Here is a 12,026-nt window from a genome sequence, read left to right on the forward strand (position 1 = left end):
TATCTACGACTAAGTAAAAATAAGCTGCAGTGTGTTCATGGTAATGAAGGAACATGCCACCCAATGCAACAGTGAGGATAACATATATCAGGCTTTGGATACACACAATACAATATTAGTAGGATCACTTAGTTGTTTGGTTTGGCATGATTTGTTGACAAGAAGAAAAGTATGGGATATTATTGTTACCCTTTAAGTTGTCATGGAGATTGCTTTTTTATCAGATCAGTTCATAAAATGTGTTTATATTGATTTTTTCCCCTTTTATCCACGCTAGCTGCTTACAGCAGGAACTACTAAGCACAGTTAAGAAGAGTAATAATATAAAGTCTTAATATTTTAAACTCTTGGCGATGTCGGACTGGCAGTAGAATTATATATTCTCTCTAAGCTCATCGAAATGCTGAATCAGTAAGTATGAATCAAAGCCACATATCAGTACATCACATGTTAGGCAGGAGAAGAGGAACAACAGAGTGAATTAATGAAAGGACACAAGAGTGCAATGAGGAGGCTGAATGACGGGAGAGGATGTCAGGCTAGAGCTAGGTAAAGGTAGAGCAGCATTACATTGCATTTCTATTCTCTGCTTTTTCTGCAGCACTGCAGGCTGTCCGGGATCATTGGCAGAGAGATGCAGAAACTTAGGAGAGAGGGCAGGCTGTGCTAGAGGGGCCTGAGATTTGGGAGGCCTCCATTCACTCTGCCAGGAAGCTGGGAAAAAGAGGAAGAAGGAAAAACAAACAAGGGAGAAACACAAGTGAAGGTGCAGTAACAAGTGTATGAACTGAAAGGTGTGACCTAGCCTCTGACAGGATAGAACGTCGCCCCCTGTCCCTGTACCTGTCTCAGGGGCAGATGGCAGACTTGTGGGCCTGGTGAGGGCAGAGCAGGGCTCCCCCACAGAGGTGAGGCGAGCTTTGGGCTGTCTGCGAGAGGGAGGTGGTGGAGGTATGGGAGGGAAGGAGCTGAGAGGAGCTGAAGATGAGGAGGAAGAGGGGACAGAAGCAAAGGAAGGAACACTCTGTGCTCTCCAGCCACTGGGACAAACTGAGAGATGAAAATGGAAAGAACAGAAGAAAAGAAAAAGAGGGTAGTGATGAAAAATGGTAGAACAAAAGCAAACTAAGACTAATCATCAAAATTGCGATTTGAAAGATAGCAATTTTGATGAGGTTGCAACAAAGAGCCTCAATGTTAGTAAACTGTAAACAAGTACAATAGCTGTAACAGTGAAGTGAAAAGGGACATATATAGTCATATTATAAGTAAGCTAATGTTGGCCAAATGTTAGCTAACTAACAGTTTATGTAAATTAGCTAGCTAGTTATTGTGTTTTGCTCTGTAGAAAAACGCTAGCTAATATTAACCTGTGCCTGTTAGCTTACTTTTTTGTTTTTTGTTTAAAACCATGTAAACCACCAACAGATGCCTACTGACTAATTGATGAAAAATAACCAACATTTTAAGGTTCAGTGGGTAACATTTAGGAAGATCTATTGGCTTAAATTGAATATAATGTTCGTAGTTATGTTTTCATTAGTGTATAATCACCTGAAAATAAAAATCATTGTGTTTTTGTCACCTTAGAATGAGCTGTTTTCGTCTACAAACGAGTTTGTTCTCTTCTGGCAGAGTCCGCCAGGTTTCTACAGTAGCCCAGAATGGACAAACCAAACATGGGCTCTAGATAGGACCTTTTCATGTTAAATGAAATGTTAATCAGCTGGTTGCAATCTGCAACTCCACCGCTAGATGCCACTAAATCCTACACACTGGTCCTTTAAATAGCAATATTGGTCAGAACTGTGCTAAGAAATTCTCCAATAATGTCATACAGGGCCAGTTTAATTATCTCTTTTCTAGAGATATTTATTGGATAAAAGTTGAATGAATGGTATTCTTGAAGTAGGAGCTTCTGTCTGTCTTTTTCCATGAATGTGAATGCAGCATTAGCCTGTACAGCATATCAAAGACCAATAAACAGTATCAGATGTACTGTATAGATATGGATTGTATTTGGTCTTAAGCTATTTCAATGTAAATTAGAAACCAATCACAATTTTAAACTGAATTATGTGATACCTGTTTGTGAGGTATCACCGGAAGTGGGAGGAGGATGGAGAGACGGATCAGAGGGCGAAGAAGACAGAGAAGAGGTGGAGAGGGCTTTAGAAGGAGTGAAGATAGAGAAAGAAAGGGCTTCCAAGCCCTCAGCTGGAGAGGAGTCACTGTGGAAGCTATGGGGCCTTCGAGGAGCTGGAACAGGCACAAAAAAGATAGCAGATAGAGCACAGACAAGAAGTGGTAGAAAAGTAGGAGGAAAGAGGAAAGGGGAGGGTGAGAAGACAAAACAAAAGAATTGGAAAAATGGTGAGTGAAACTTAAAATACACAGAATGGTAAAAGCCAACCAAAGTGCAAACAGAGAACAGAAACAAACAAATAGACATCTATAATATATTGGTTTGGCAACATCAGAATCAGGACTGTACTACAGGAAACTTGTACTTAAATCTGTCTTTCCCTACTTTAATGAACACACTTTCTAAATTAAACGTAAATATTAACAGTGGTTTTGTCATTTTTTTAGCCTCCAAGGAAGAGTTCATCATTTTGGTGAATATGTGTATCTGCTTTCTTTCCAAGAGCAAGATCAAGCAAGAACCACGTCCTGGATCCTGGTACCGCCGTCAAATCAACATTAGTCTAGAAGAAAATCCTTTCATTCAACATTGCTATACAGTATAGCTAAAATGTACATAAGCTTTCCCATCCTAAATTAGGAAGCAACAAACTATCAGTAGTCTGCCAGAGCAATCTACTAAACTACACTGGCCTGGAAACAGACAGGGGTCTGGATGTGGAGAGAAGCCAGATGCATTTCTGCACATGAATTTACTGTGACATCAGAGTGCTGCTATGCTAATGGAACAATTCATTGAAAAAGAATGGCAAATGCATACTGATGATAAATATTATAGGCCTGGGTAAGGGGGAGGATTAAAAATGAGGGCAGTCAGATCATTTCTTGGCAGCGACATAATATCCATTCCCGTGTTGTATCTGGACTTTATCAACACAGCAGGAGGTGCCTAAAATCAATTAAAAATGCATACCATATTACATAACTCAGATCACGTGTTTTAAAGACGTGGACTTCTACTTACTTAATTAAGAACCTAGGTCTATATCTTTAACAGTTACACTGAAAAATCCAGAACCATTACAGCAGCTTTAAAGGCTTTTATCCAGACCTGAACTCTAACCCTGATAGTGATATCCCTCACTCATCTCACTAAACTACATGACCACCCTGCTACAGTAGATCAAAGTAGATGAAAGCAGCTGAATCTGCACACTTCATCTTCTCCGTCAGCTTTCACACTTAAAGCTGCAGTAGGTAACTTTTTGTCATATTTGAAATTTCACTATATTCCTTGACAAGTAGTACATGAGACAAGATTAATCTGTAAAAAAACCCCGGTTCCTCTGGCTCTCCTAATGGCAAGATGCTTTGGGTTGGTGGCTTGAAGATAGTTGATTGTTGTCTCATTCCCAGCATATATATTTGATGACCCTGGAATGAGACAATCAAGTATCTTTCTCAGTTCTGATTGGTTGTTTTGATTGATTTCATTCAGGCCCAGTGGATTCTTGCAAATGCCATTAGGAGCACCAGGAGGAACCAGAGGAACCCAGAGGTCGAATTGTCAAAATTACGCTACGTAATTATGCAGCAACAGATGTTGATGACGTGTGTCTGCTGTGGTGAAACTACATTGCGAAGATGGACTACAAAAAGCGCATTTTGGATACTTCTGCATTCTTACTGTGTTGTTTCATGTAGGCTGTATACACGCAGACAACCGGTGAAAAATATGACTTCATTGCCAAGGTTGGAATTGAAATAAAAAAGGAATACAGACTACAGTCATACTAATCTGCTTTACATATCATAATCTTCTACTGCACATTGCAAATATTTTTATACTTAATACTGTGATTTTTTACTCATTCCTGCACAAACTGTACATCTTATATTTAAAAAAAAAAGCCATATTGTACATATTGTCTATTATTGTCTTAATAATAATAATACAAATATATATTTGTATTATATTTATATATTATTGTTAATTTCCCATTTGTCTATTTATGCTTCTTGTTTTCCTTTTCCTGTGTTTATTGTTATGCACCAATATACCAAGGCAAATTCCTTTATGTGAAAACCTACTTGGCAAAAAAACTCATTGTGAAAGTTTCATGTGTGACTGAAGAACAATTCAATTATTTCAATGATATTCCTAAAGGCTGCGATATAACAAAGCCCAAAATGAGGAATAACCAATGCTAACGCTACTAACTTCACTTTGGTCATTTTAATATAATAATGTTTATACACGTTACAAAGTACTATACACAGGACCACCAATTTCATAACAAGTAGATTTTACACCAGTTGTGCTCACAGTCGGCCTTTGCTTAGGTTCAAAACATAGAAGTATATTAACAAGTTATGGCATTGGATAAAAACAGGACAGTAACTGAGAAGGTCATCAGCTTCCTTTGTTGGTCGTTTATAGCACTGAAGCTCCTTTCCTCAGCATTTAGAGAATTTGAACAGCTCTTATAACAGCTGCCACTCAAATACTTCCAGATCCTCTCACTCAGTTAGAAGGCGAAAAAGACTATTCGACCAGACCTTTTTTTTTTTACCACTGCTACTACTGTTGATACTAATGGCCACTAAAACTAATAAAGGCTCTGTTCCATTTAGTGTAGCAGTGCCTTTCCATTTCCATACTCTGTTTAAAGCAACATAACCTTAATGATTATCATTGGTAACCCCTGCGTTTACCCTACTATTTAATGTCAAAATGGCTGCTGTGAAAAAGGTCTATTGACTGAAGCTTTCCTCTAACAGAAATATTGATGTGGCCACAGCACACGCTAAAATAATATAAAAACTTTTCACAACAACACTTCCAGGATATTTGATACATTTTCATGACTGCAAAACTAGTCTCTAAATGCCCAGGTTTTCCAGGACACTTTAACATACGGACTTAGAACTGGTGCAACAGGATGCTTGGAATCATTATCAAATGCATGTAATATTCCTGGCAACCATACAGAGTGGTATGAATTTAAGTCTTTACTAAAATTGACAAATCTACCAAATAATGTAACCCTAAAGAGACCACACAGGGTGAGGAATATCTGTTGACAGATACCTGATCCGGCACTGGGCTGGAAGATTTTGGGAAGTGCAGGAGGGTGAGCACGTGTAAAGGCTGGCAATGAGTAGGCATAGGGGGAGGGCCGAGCCTGCTGGGTAGCACTTGGTAGTCGCGTGCTTAAAAAGGATGGAACGGAGGGGTCTGGGGGTTCGTTCAGAGGAGGACGAGATGGAACCGAGATGGTGGAAGAAATGCCAGAGGACGCTTTCCAATCCATCTCTGAGGTTACTGGTTGAGAGATAAGAGATGAGATGAATGGATGGACAGGGTGAGGAGAAAAGACGGGGGGAGATTAAATGAAAGATTGAGAGAACAGAAGAATAAATAGAGGGGGAGATAAGAGCAGTAAAATACAGAATACATATGTACAGATGAAAGTGGGAATGAGTTTTTGTAGCATTTGAGAAATCACTAATGAGTGAGACCAAAGGAGTGGAAGTAAAAAGGGGAATAGGATGAAAAAGTGGATTTTAGAAAGGGAAGGTGGAAGAGAACAGAAAGTTACCTGTGGGGCCTGATTCAATTACAGGCCTCCAAGCCAGGTCATGTACTTTGGTGGCAGAAGCTGTTATAGAAAGAAAAAGCCACAGCAGACAGAAAGGTTAAGAGAAAAGGGAACTGAGTTTTGAACAGGAAACAAAAATAGGAAGCAGCAGTCTGAGAAAAACAGTTCAAACATAAATAAAAAGCGTGAAAAGGAACAAAAATTTTACCTTGTAGTCTGTAAGCTGCTAAATTGCTAAATGTTACACTTTATTTGGTATAAATTTGTTTGGAAGCATGTGCAGGGTAGAGCTGGTGTTGGTACGCTAATAGCTATGTGTTATGTTGAAATTAGCATGGACATCGTCTTAAGAAAGAATCACAACACAAACATGACATTACAATATTTACTTTTACTACGGTTTTCAGTATATTGAAAATCTGGCCATTTGACAAGGCAGGATATCATGTACCTAGCGAGCCTACCTTACATCACATAAAATATATGCATTAAAATACAGAAAAAAATGGTATTTACAGTAGGTGTGAAACCCCTAAATTATGCTAGCTCCCTTCCTCCGCGAATTTAAAAAGGTTTTATAGCGAAATTCAATTGCAATTCAACCAGTAGAGGGAGGTTACTATGAATATTTATAACACAATATGTAGAATTCCTATACTCTGCACAAAAGATTTGAATCAATCAACAACACCACTAAATATCCATATACATAGGTTATCAGTTAAAAAAAAAGTGGTTTGAGGTTTGAGTTTTTCTTAAAAGCTGGAGGTGTACAACAGAAAAATGTCATTTTAGCCAGGCTACAAATCTGATCCTTTTTTTACTGAACTCCACCTGCAACGCTGCTCTCCTTAATGACCGCCTACAGTGCATTTTCTTATAGATAGATCAAGTATTACCAAACAAATATGCAATTAATCAAACTACAAATGCAACACAGTGATCTTTGATCAGGGACCCCAGACCAGCTGTCCACTTTGCCCACTAAATGTGTGATAACCCATAAACTGCAATTATATCTGCCAGCTACTGTTCTCAGGCTGCAGCTGCATGTTGATTTGGTTAATTCACCCCAGTGATCCTCAAGTGCATGCCACCCCCGAGTCTTACCAGAAACATGAGTAGCTTGTCCAAAGCTGGCCCTCCTCTCCTCACCAGCTTCGTCATCGCTGTCGTTAAAGTCATCCAGATTTCCAATGTCGCTCTGTTTCATACTCATTAGACTGGCCAAACTCTGCATGTCCTCATCTCTGTGGGGAGGAGGAAAAACATCAGCATTGGTCTTCAATAACCCATACTGGTCCAACCTTTGTATCAATGACTGCTTTAAATTCTGTGATACAGCTATACAGCCTTCAGTAAATAGTATTCACATGCTGTTGGGCTGATGACTTACGTGGCCTTGCCTTCTTTGAGGAAGATACAAGACAAGTTCAGTTTCAGCGTGGCTTCCACCACTTTTACGGACAGAGGTTTGAGCTTCAGTGTTACATCATACTGGCCCGGTGTGGCACTGGCAAACTTCTTCATATTGATATCAGCTGATGCCAACACCTTCCTCCGGCCTTTTGTCTCCTAATGAATAAAACCAAAGGACAAGAAAATCAAAATTGACACACAAGTTCTCCCTAAGAATATATTGTCCATCTGAGCTTTCCAATTAAAGGACCAGTTTGCAGGACTTAGGCCCTGTCCACACGAGTACGCAGCCTCACCCAATACGCTGTCGTTTCGAAAAAAATCTCCGTAAACACGGCCCAAAACGCTGTAGTACAGGAATGCAGGCCTGTTATGGTGGCGCCGGCCACACCAATAAAACACCTTCTAAACCGAAATAAGAAGCCTACCGGGAGCCCGTGCAATAAAGGGTCTACGCGCTTGGGTGGCCAACCCAAGCCTGGTAGTCTGCCGCGTTGTTTTGGGTCGTTTGGGGGGTTTATGAGACGGCCGTTCCCTAGCGACAGTTGGGGGCCTTGAAGGTCAAAAGGTTTAAGACAGGCGGGGCCTTAATAACGTCATTGGTTTTCGAAAAAATTCTTTGCCCATTCGCCGTGCCCAGCGACGACTCCGGCTTATTCGCGCGCGTTACTTTTTTTAGGATTTTTTCGCCCATCTTGGTACCCCAGTTCTTGTCCCGGGTTCGGAAAAAAATACAGTTCCACACCTCGAAAAAAAGGCCACCGGAATCCGTTTCTGGGGACCGGCGAAAGGGCGAAACAAAAAAATATTGTATGCGGATTTCCGACAAAAGTACTTCCGTTGTGGTTGGGCCCCCCCTATGTTGGGGGGGGGGGGTTTCATTACCAACCTTGAATACTCCTTGCTTCACCTCCCCTTCCCAAAATTGTGTTAGGAAGAAAACCCTTAGGGTGGTTCCCGGTAAAGTTGTCCATAGGCCCCTAGTTCTTAACCAAAGGCCTAAAGTTGGGTTTTTTGGGTTTTTGGTCTGTTTTCTTAAAGCTTTACTGTTAGAAACTATGGGTGGTTCAAACCATGGCCCGGAACCTGCCGCCATAGCAAGAGGACCCAAATGCCTCCTTTTGATTAAAAAAACCAGCTCATTGCTAGATAACAACATGATTGAATTCTTATTTTCAGGTTATACATGGATTGAAACCACAAAGCTAACCTTTAGGCTAGCTAAAATTAACATGAATCCCCGTTAGGCTTAAGTTTTAGCCACATTAGCTTAATTTTTATTGATGTTTTAACTTTACATATGTTGGGTTATGTTGGGGGGGGGAGTTAAATGCCACATATAGTCCACAATCCTTTGAAGTTTGTAATGGATTAACAAAACAACTAGCCTTATCCTAGCTGTAACTTAAGATGTTGACCTATTATATACCGTTATGCCACTTTTTTTTATTTTTTTGATTCCTAAAATGATAGTACTTTAACTTTAATATAGTAAATTAAATAAATCACAACATAAGAATTACACAGAAATAAGTAGAAACTCCACAATTGTTCAATGACCAAAATGTCCAGTCCTTGTCTTCAAAAACTCCTTCTGCCAGGTAGGTCCTGTTGACAGACAAAAAATTACTTGATTGCCTTAAACCGATGTTCAGACGTCCCAGGAAATTTACCTTATTTGAGCTTTAAATAACAATTTTTTCTGGGTTTGGCCTCTCACTCCTAAAAGAAGAAGGGTGCAACCGGGTTTAGCTCAAGTTGGGTCCCCCGAAGGGCTGCGCCGAAAACCCTATGGTAACGAGGGCTGGAAGTCTTGCTGCAGCAGCCCAGGGTTCGAATCTGACCTGCGGCCCTTTGCTGCGTGTCATCCCCTCTCTCTGCCCCCCCTTTCCTGTCTATCTTCAGTTGTCACTATAATAAAGGCAATAAAAAGAAGGGGACTTAAGAACAGTGTGTAACAAAATGACCAAAAAAGAGAGAGACTGAGTGAGAGAGACTGAGATGTCTTGTAATATACAAAAAAACATCTAGTTTCTATAATAACTGCCAAAGATGACACAATAATAACATTTTATTTTTGCCCAATGTTTCTGTAACCCACTGACTGCTACAACTAGCTGGCAGCTAAAATTAACGCCTTGTGGGGGAAGAGGTAGAACTGGACAGATCACAGTTTTGTAGCAAGTCATGGCATTGATGCAAACATATTAGTAAAAATAGTCTTGGGTTTTTTAATCTATGTAGCTGCATGTCTTTTCTTGTTTCATGAGTTTCACATCCTTTTCCCCATATTCTTCCTTCTGTTTTTATTTTTACTTCTTATTTTTATAGATTTTCTGTGCATTACTCAACAAATATACGCATGTTTTCTGTTTTTTAAAGAAAATTCTTGTAAACTTTTTTTTATAAAAGTTACCTCGTGCAGTTTAGATAATGAAATTACACATTTACACATCCCACATTTTCACATCAGCCATTGCTAGGGTTGCAGCAGTATACTGCTACCATGTATAACGTAAGAAAATTGACAGTTATCATACTGTATATATTTGCCTATCTACAATTTTGAACATATAAGTGTCATAAATATAGGCCATAATATTTTGTGAAATTAAAATAAAGTAAAAAGTATTTTTGCCTTTACCGGTCAATGTAACTGATGATAATATTAACTGTGTAACGTAACTGTTTTATCATACCATAAAAAAACTCTCACTGCTGCAACCCTAGCAGCAACTACATAGAATCTTAACTTCATACCTTGAAGAGTGTGACAGTGATGTCTAAACTCTCTGGAACCTGCCAAACCACCAGGCCTCTATAGGGGTTTTTAATCCCTGGCTGCCAGCTGTGAAGCTGACAGAGAAGATAACAGTCACAAGGGATTCAATCTCAACAGTTTCTATGGACTGTATTTAAGCCTCTGCAGATCACACTTTAAAAATGAGACAAAAGGAAAGTTTATCCTCCTCGAACTATCACAATCCAGAAAGTATTTCATAGCATTTAAGCCATTTCTAATCCAGGAGCCTGGTAGACACAACTGGTTGATTTGAATGAATGAACCTCGTCTCATTCTTCTTTGCTTTGTTACCTTTGTGCTGTGACGTCTGTTCCTCCTGATCCACACCACTCTTAGTTTGTCTGGTTGCCTGCAATCACAACAGAGGACAAACAAACATGTTAGTTTTTCCGATATACACACGCGTCGTAATAAAAACATCTTCCATCCCTACTCAATGTGTACCAGCATGACTGTAACATACAGACACCAATTAATTCCACACACACACAGGTACATCTACATCTCTATATAGGAGCATATAGGAGCAGTTTTGGGTTCAGTATCTTGGACAGGACACTTGGATGACCTGCCTGACCTCCTGAGCCACAGCCGCCCCTAAATCTAAGACTCTCAAAATGGCAGAAAGTAGGGAGCACGTGGTGACTGATTTTGGCAACACTTGCAGCATTGCTTTGAGCTAAATGCTAATGTCAACATGCTAACATGCTCACAATAAAAATATTAACAGACTAGACAAAAATTGAGTGGATCGCCAAAGTTATTACAATTCATCCTGCAGTAAACATGAATGCTGCCATCCATCCAGTAGATGTTGAGATCATGGACTGTATATATTTAAAATGGAAGTAGATTCCATGACGAGCAGTGGTGAAGCACAGTCTGGTCAGCTCTGGCACCCGCCTAATTGAAAAATGGGCAAAAATCATCCCCGTAAAGTGAACATTAGTTATAGAGACCAAAATATTTTTTGTACCAGGCTGTGAACACGTTTATTTCTGCTGTTCTGTTGGGCATTTTAATATGGAGCCTTATAGAGATTAACTCAATGCTGGAGCCAGCCTCAAGTGGCTTTTAGAGGAACTGTAGTTATTGTTACTTCTGTGCTGGCTTCATTTGCAGCAACAGAGGTTGCCGCTTAGAGGGGACCTCATGATGGAGGTAGGGGGGGATCAAGGGATCCCAAAAGTCAGAAGGTTTCATCCTCTGGGGACCATAAATGGATAAAGTTGGACAAGATGTCAACATAATTTACAATCCGACTAGCTGAACCCCTACTGTGGTAATTCTACACTTCTTTCCAGCACAATGATGAATTTTATCTCTTCGATGCACTTTATGGCCCTTTAAGTGAAATTGAACACATGTACTGTATTTGATTGGATTTAGCCTATTTTGTTCATCTCTTGTGCTGTTTTCTCTAACTAATTTGTCTTATGGCGCATCAACCCATAATCACACACGATCATGATTATCATCTAATCAAATTCTAATGAATGATGGCTTGTCACAACAAAAAAACAAGACAACGATCTGTTGTATAACCTGACCTCAAGCACGAAGAAAATGAAAATCTTGTTGATGTTGTGGGTAAGAGATGGATAAACGAGTGAGTTCCGGAGGGTAAACAGCTTCTGACTTGGTGTGTTTGTGTGATAGTGAAAACACTGTGAAACCCTGAAGATATTGCGAGATCCACACATGATTTCAGACTGAATCTCATCAGCTCACCACATTATCTGTGAGAAGAGAGTTAAAGACCAGTTTTTCTTTTGCCTTTGTTGCAAGGTGCTTGCCTCATGTGGTACTGTTGCCTCTCGTAAATATGTTTAAGGTTGTCTAGACTGCTCTATTGAAAAGTGTCTGAGATAACTTCTGTTTATGTTGGCGCTATACAAATAAAATGAAATTGAATTTAATTGAATTGAAGACTTTGGGCAGCAGCTAGTTGTCAACCAAACATAACTAAGATTGTTGGCTGAACACTGCTGGAAAAACAAAAGAGCTTAAAGCCAGTGGTCAACAAACGACCAAGTGACATATTTTATGAATATTCA

The 12,026-nt window shown here is 39.7% G+C and overlaps 2 protein-coding genes across 7 annotated transcripts in view; both read right to left on the reverse strand.

The window, feature by feature from the left end:
• The window catches only part of LOC118338169 (EH domain-binding protein 1-like protein 1), a 33,726-nt gene extending 26,384 nt beyond the window's left edge, over window positions 1–7,342 (reverse strand). For 2 of the 6 annotated variants that reach the window (XM_035675417.1, XM_035675413.1), the window contains exons 1-7: window positions 7,144–7,337; window positions 6,858–6,997; window positions 5,748–5,807; window positions 5,237–5,470; window positions 2,086–2,259; window positions 844–1,050; window positions 571–714 (exon numbers count right to left, since the gene is read on the reverse strand). In XM_035675417.1, coding sequence (XP_035531310.1) covers window positions 571–714; window positions 844–1,050; window positions 2,086–2,259; window positions 5,237–5,470; window positions 5,748–5,807; window positions 6,858–6,997; window positions 7,144–7,277 — 1,093 coding nt within the window. In that variant the 5' untranslated portion in view covers window positions 7,278–7,337. Of the gene's footprint in view, window positions 1–570; window positions 715–843; window positions 1,051–2,085; window positions 2,260–5,236; window positions 5,471–5,747; window positions 5,808–6,857; window positions 6,998–7,143 lie in introns of all 6 variants that reach the window. The other 4 variants (XR_004797225.1, XM_035675415.1, XM_035675416.1 and 1 more) reach the window with 4 other exon arrangements.
• A 2,537-nt stretch (window positions 7,343–9,879) lies between these two features.
• LOC118338172 (EH domain-binding protein 1-like) overlaps window positions 9,880–12,026 on the reverse strand; it is a 12,970-nt gene continuing 10,823 nt past the window's right edge. The window contains exons 3-4 of the mRNA XM_035675420.1: window positions 10,261–10,318; window positions 9,880–10,022 (exon numbers count right to left, since the gene is read on the reverse strand). Of these exons, the coding sequence (XP_035531313.1) occupies window positions 9,921–10,022; window positions 10,261–10,318 (160 nt within the window). The 3' untranslated portion in view covers window positions 9,880–9,920. The remainder of the gene's footprint in view (window positions 10,023–10,260; window positions 10,319–12,026) is intronic.

This window comes from Morone saxatilis, unplaced genomic scaffold (assembly GCF_004916995.1).
Source record: "Morone saxatilis isolate NCDOM2014 unplaced genomic scaffold, NCSU_SB_2.0 Contig4, whole genome shotgun sequence".
NCBI lineage: Eukaryota > Metazoa > Chordata > Actinopteri > Moronidae > Morone > Morone saxatilis.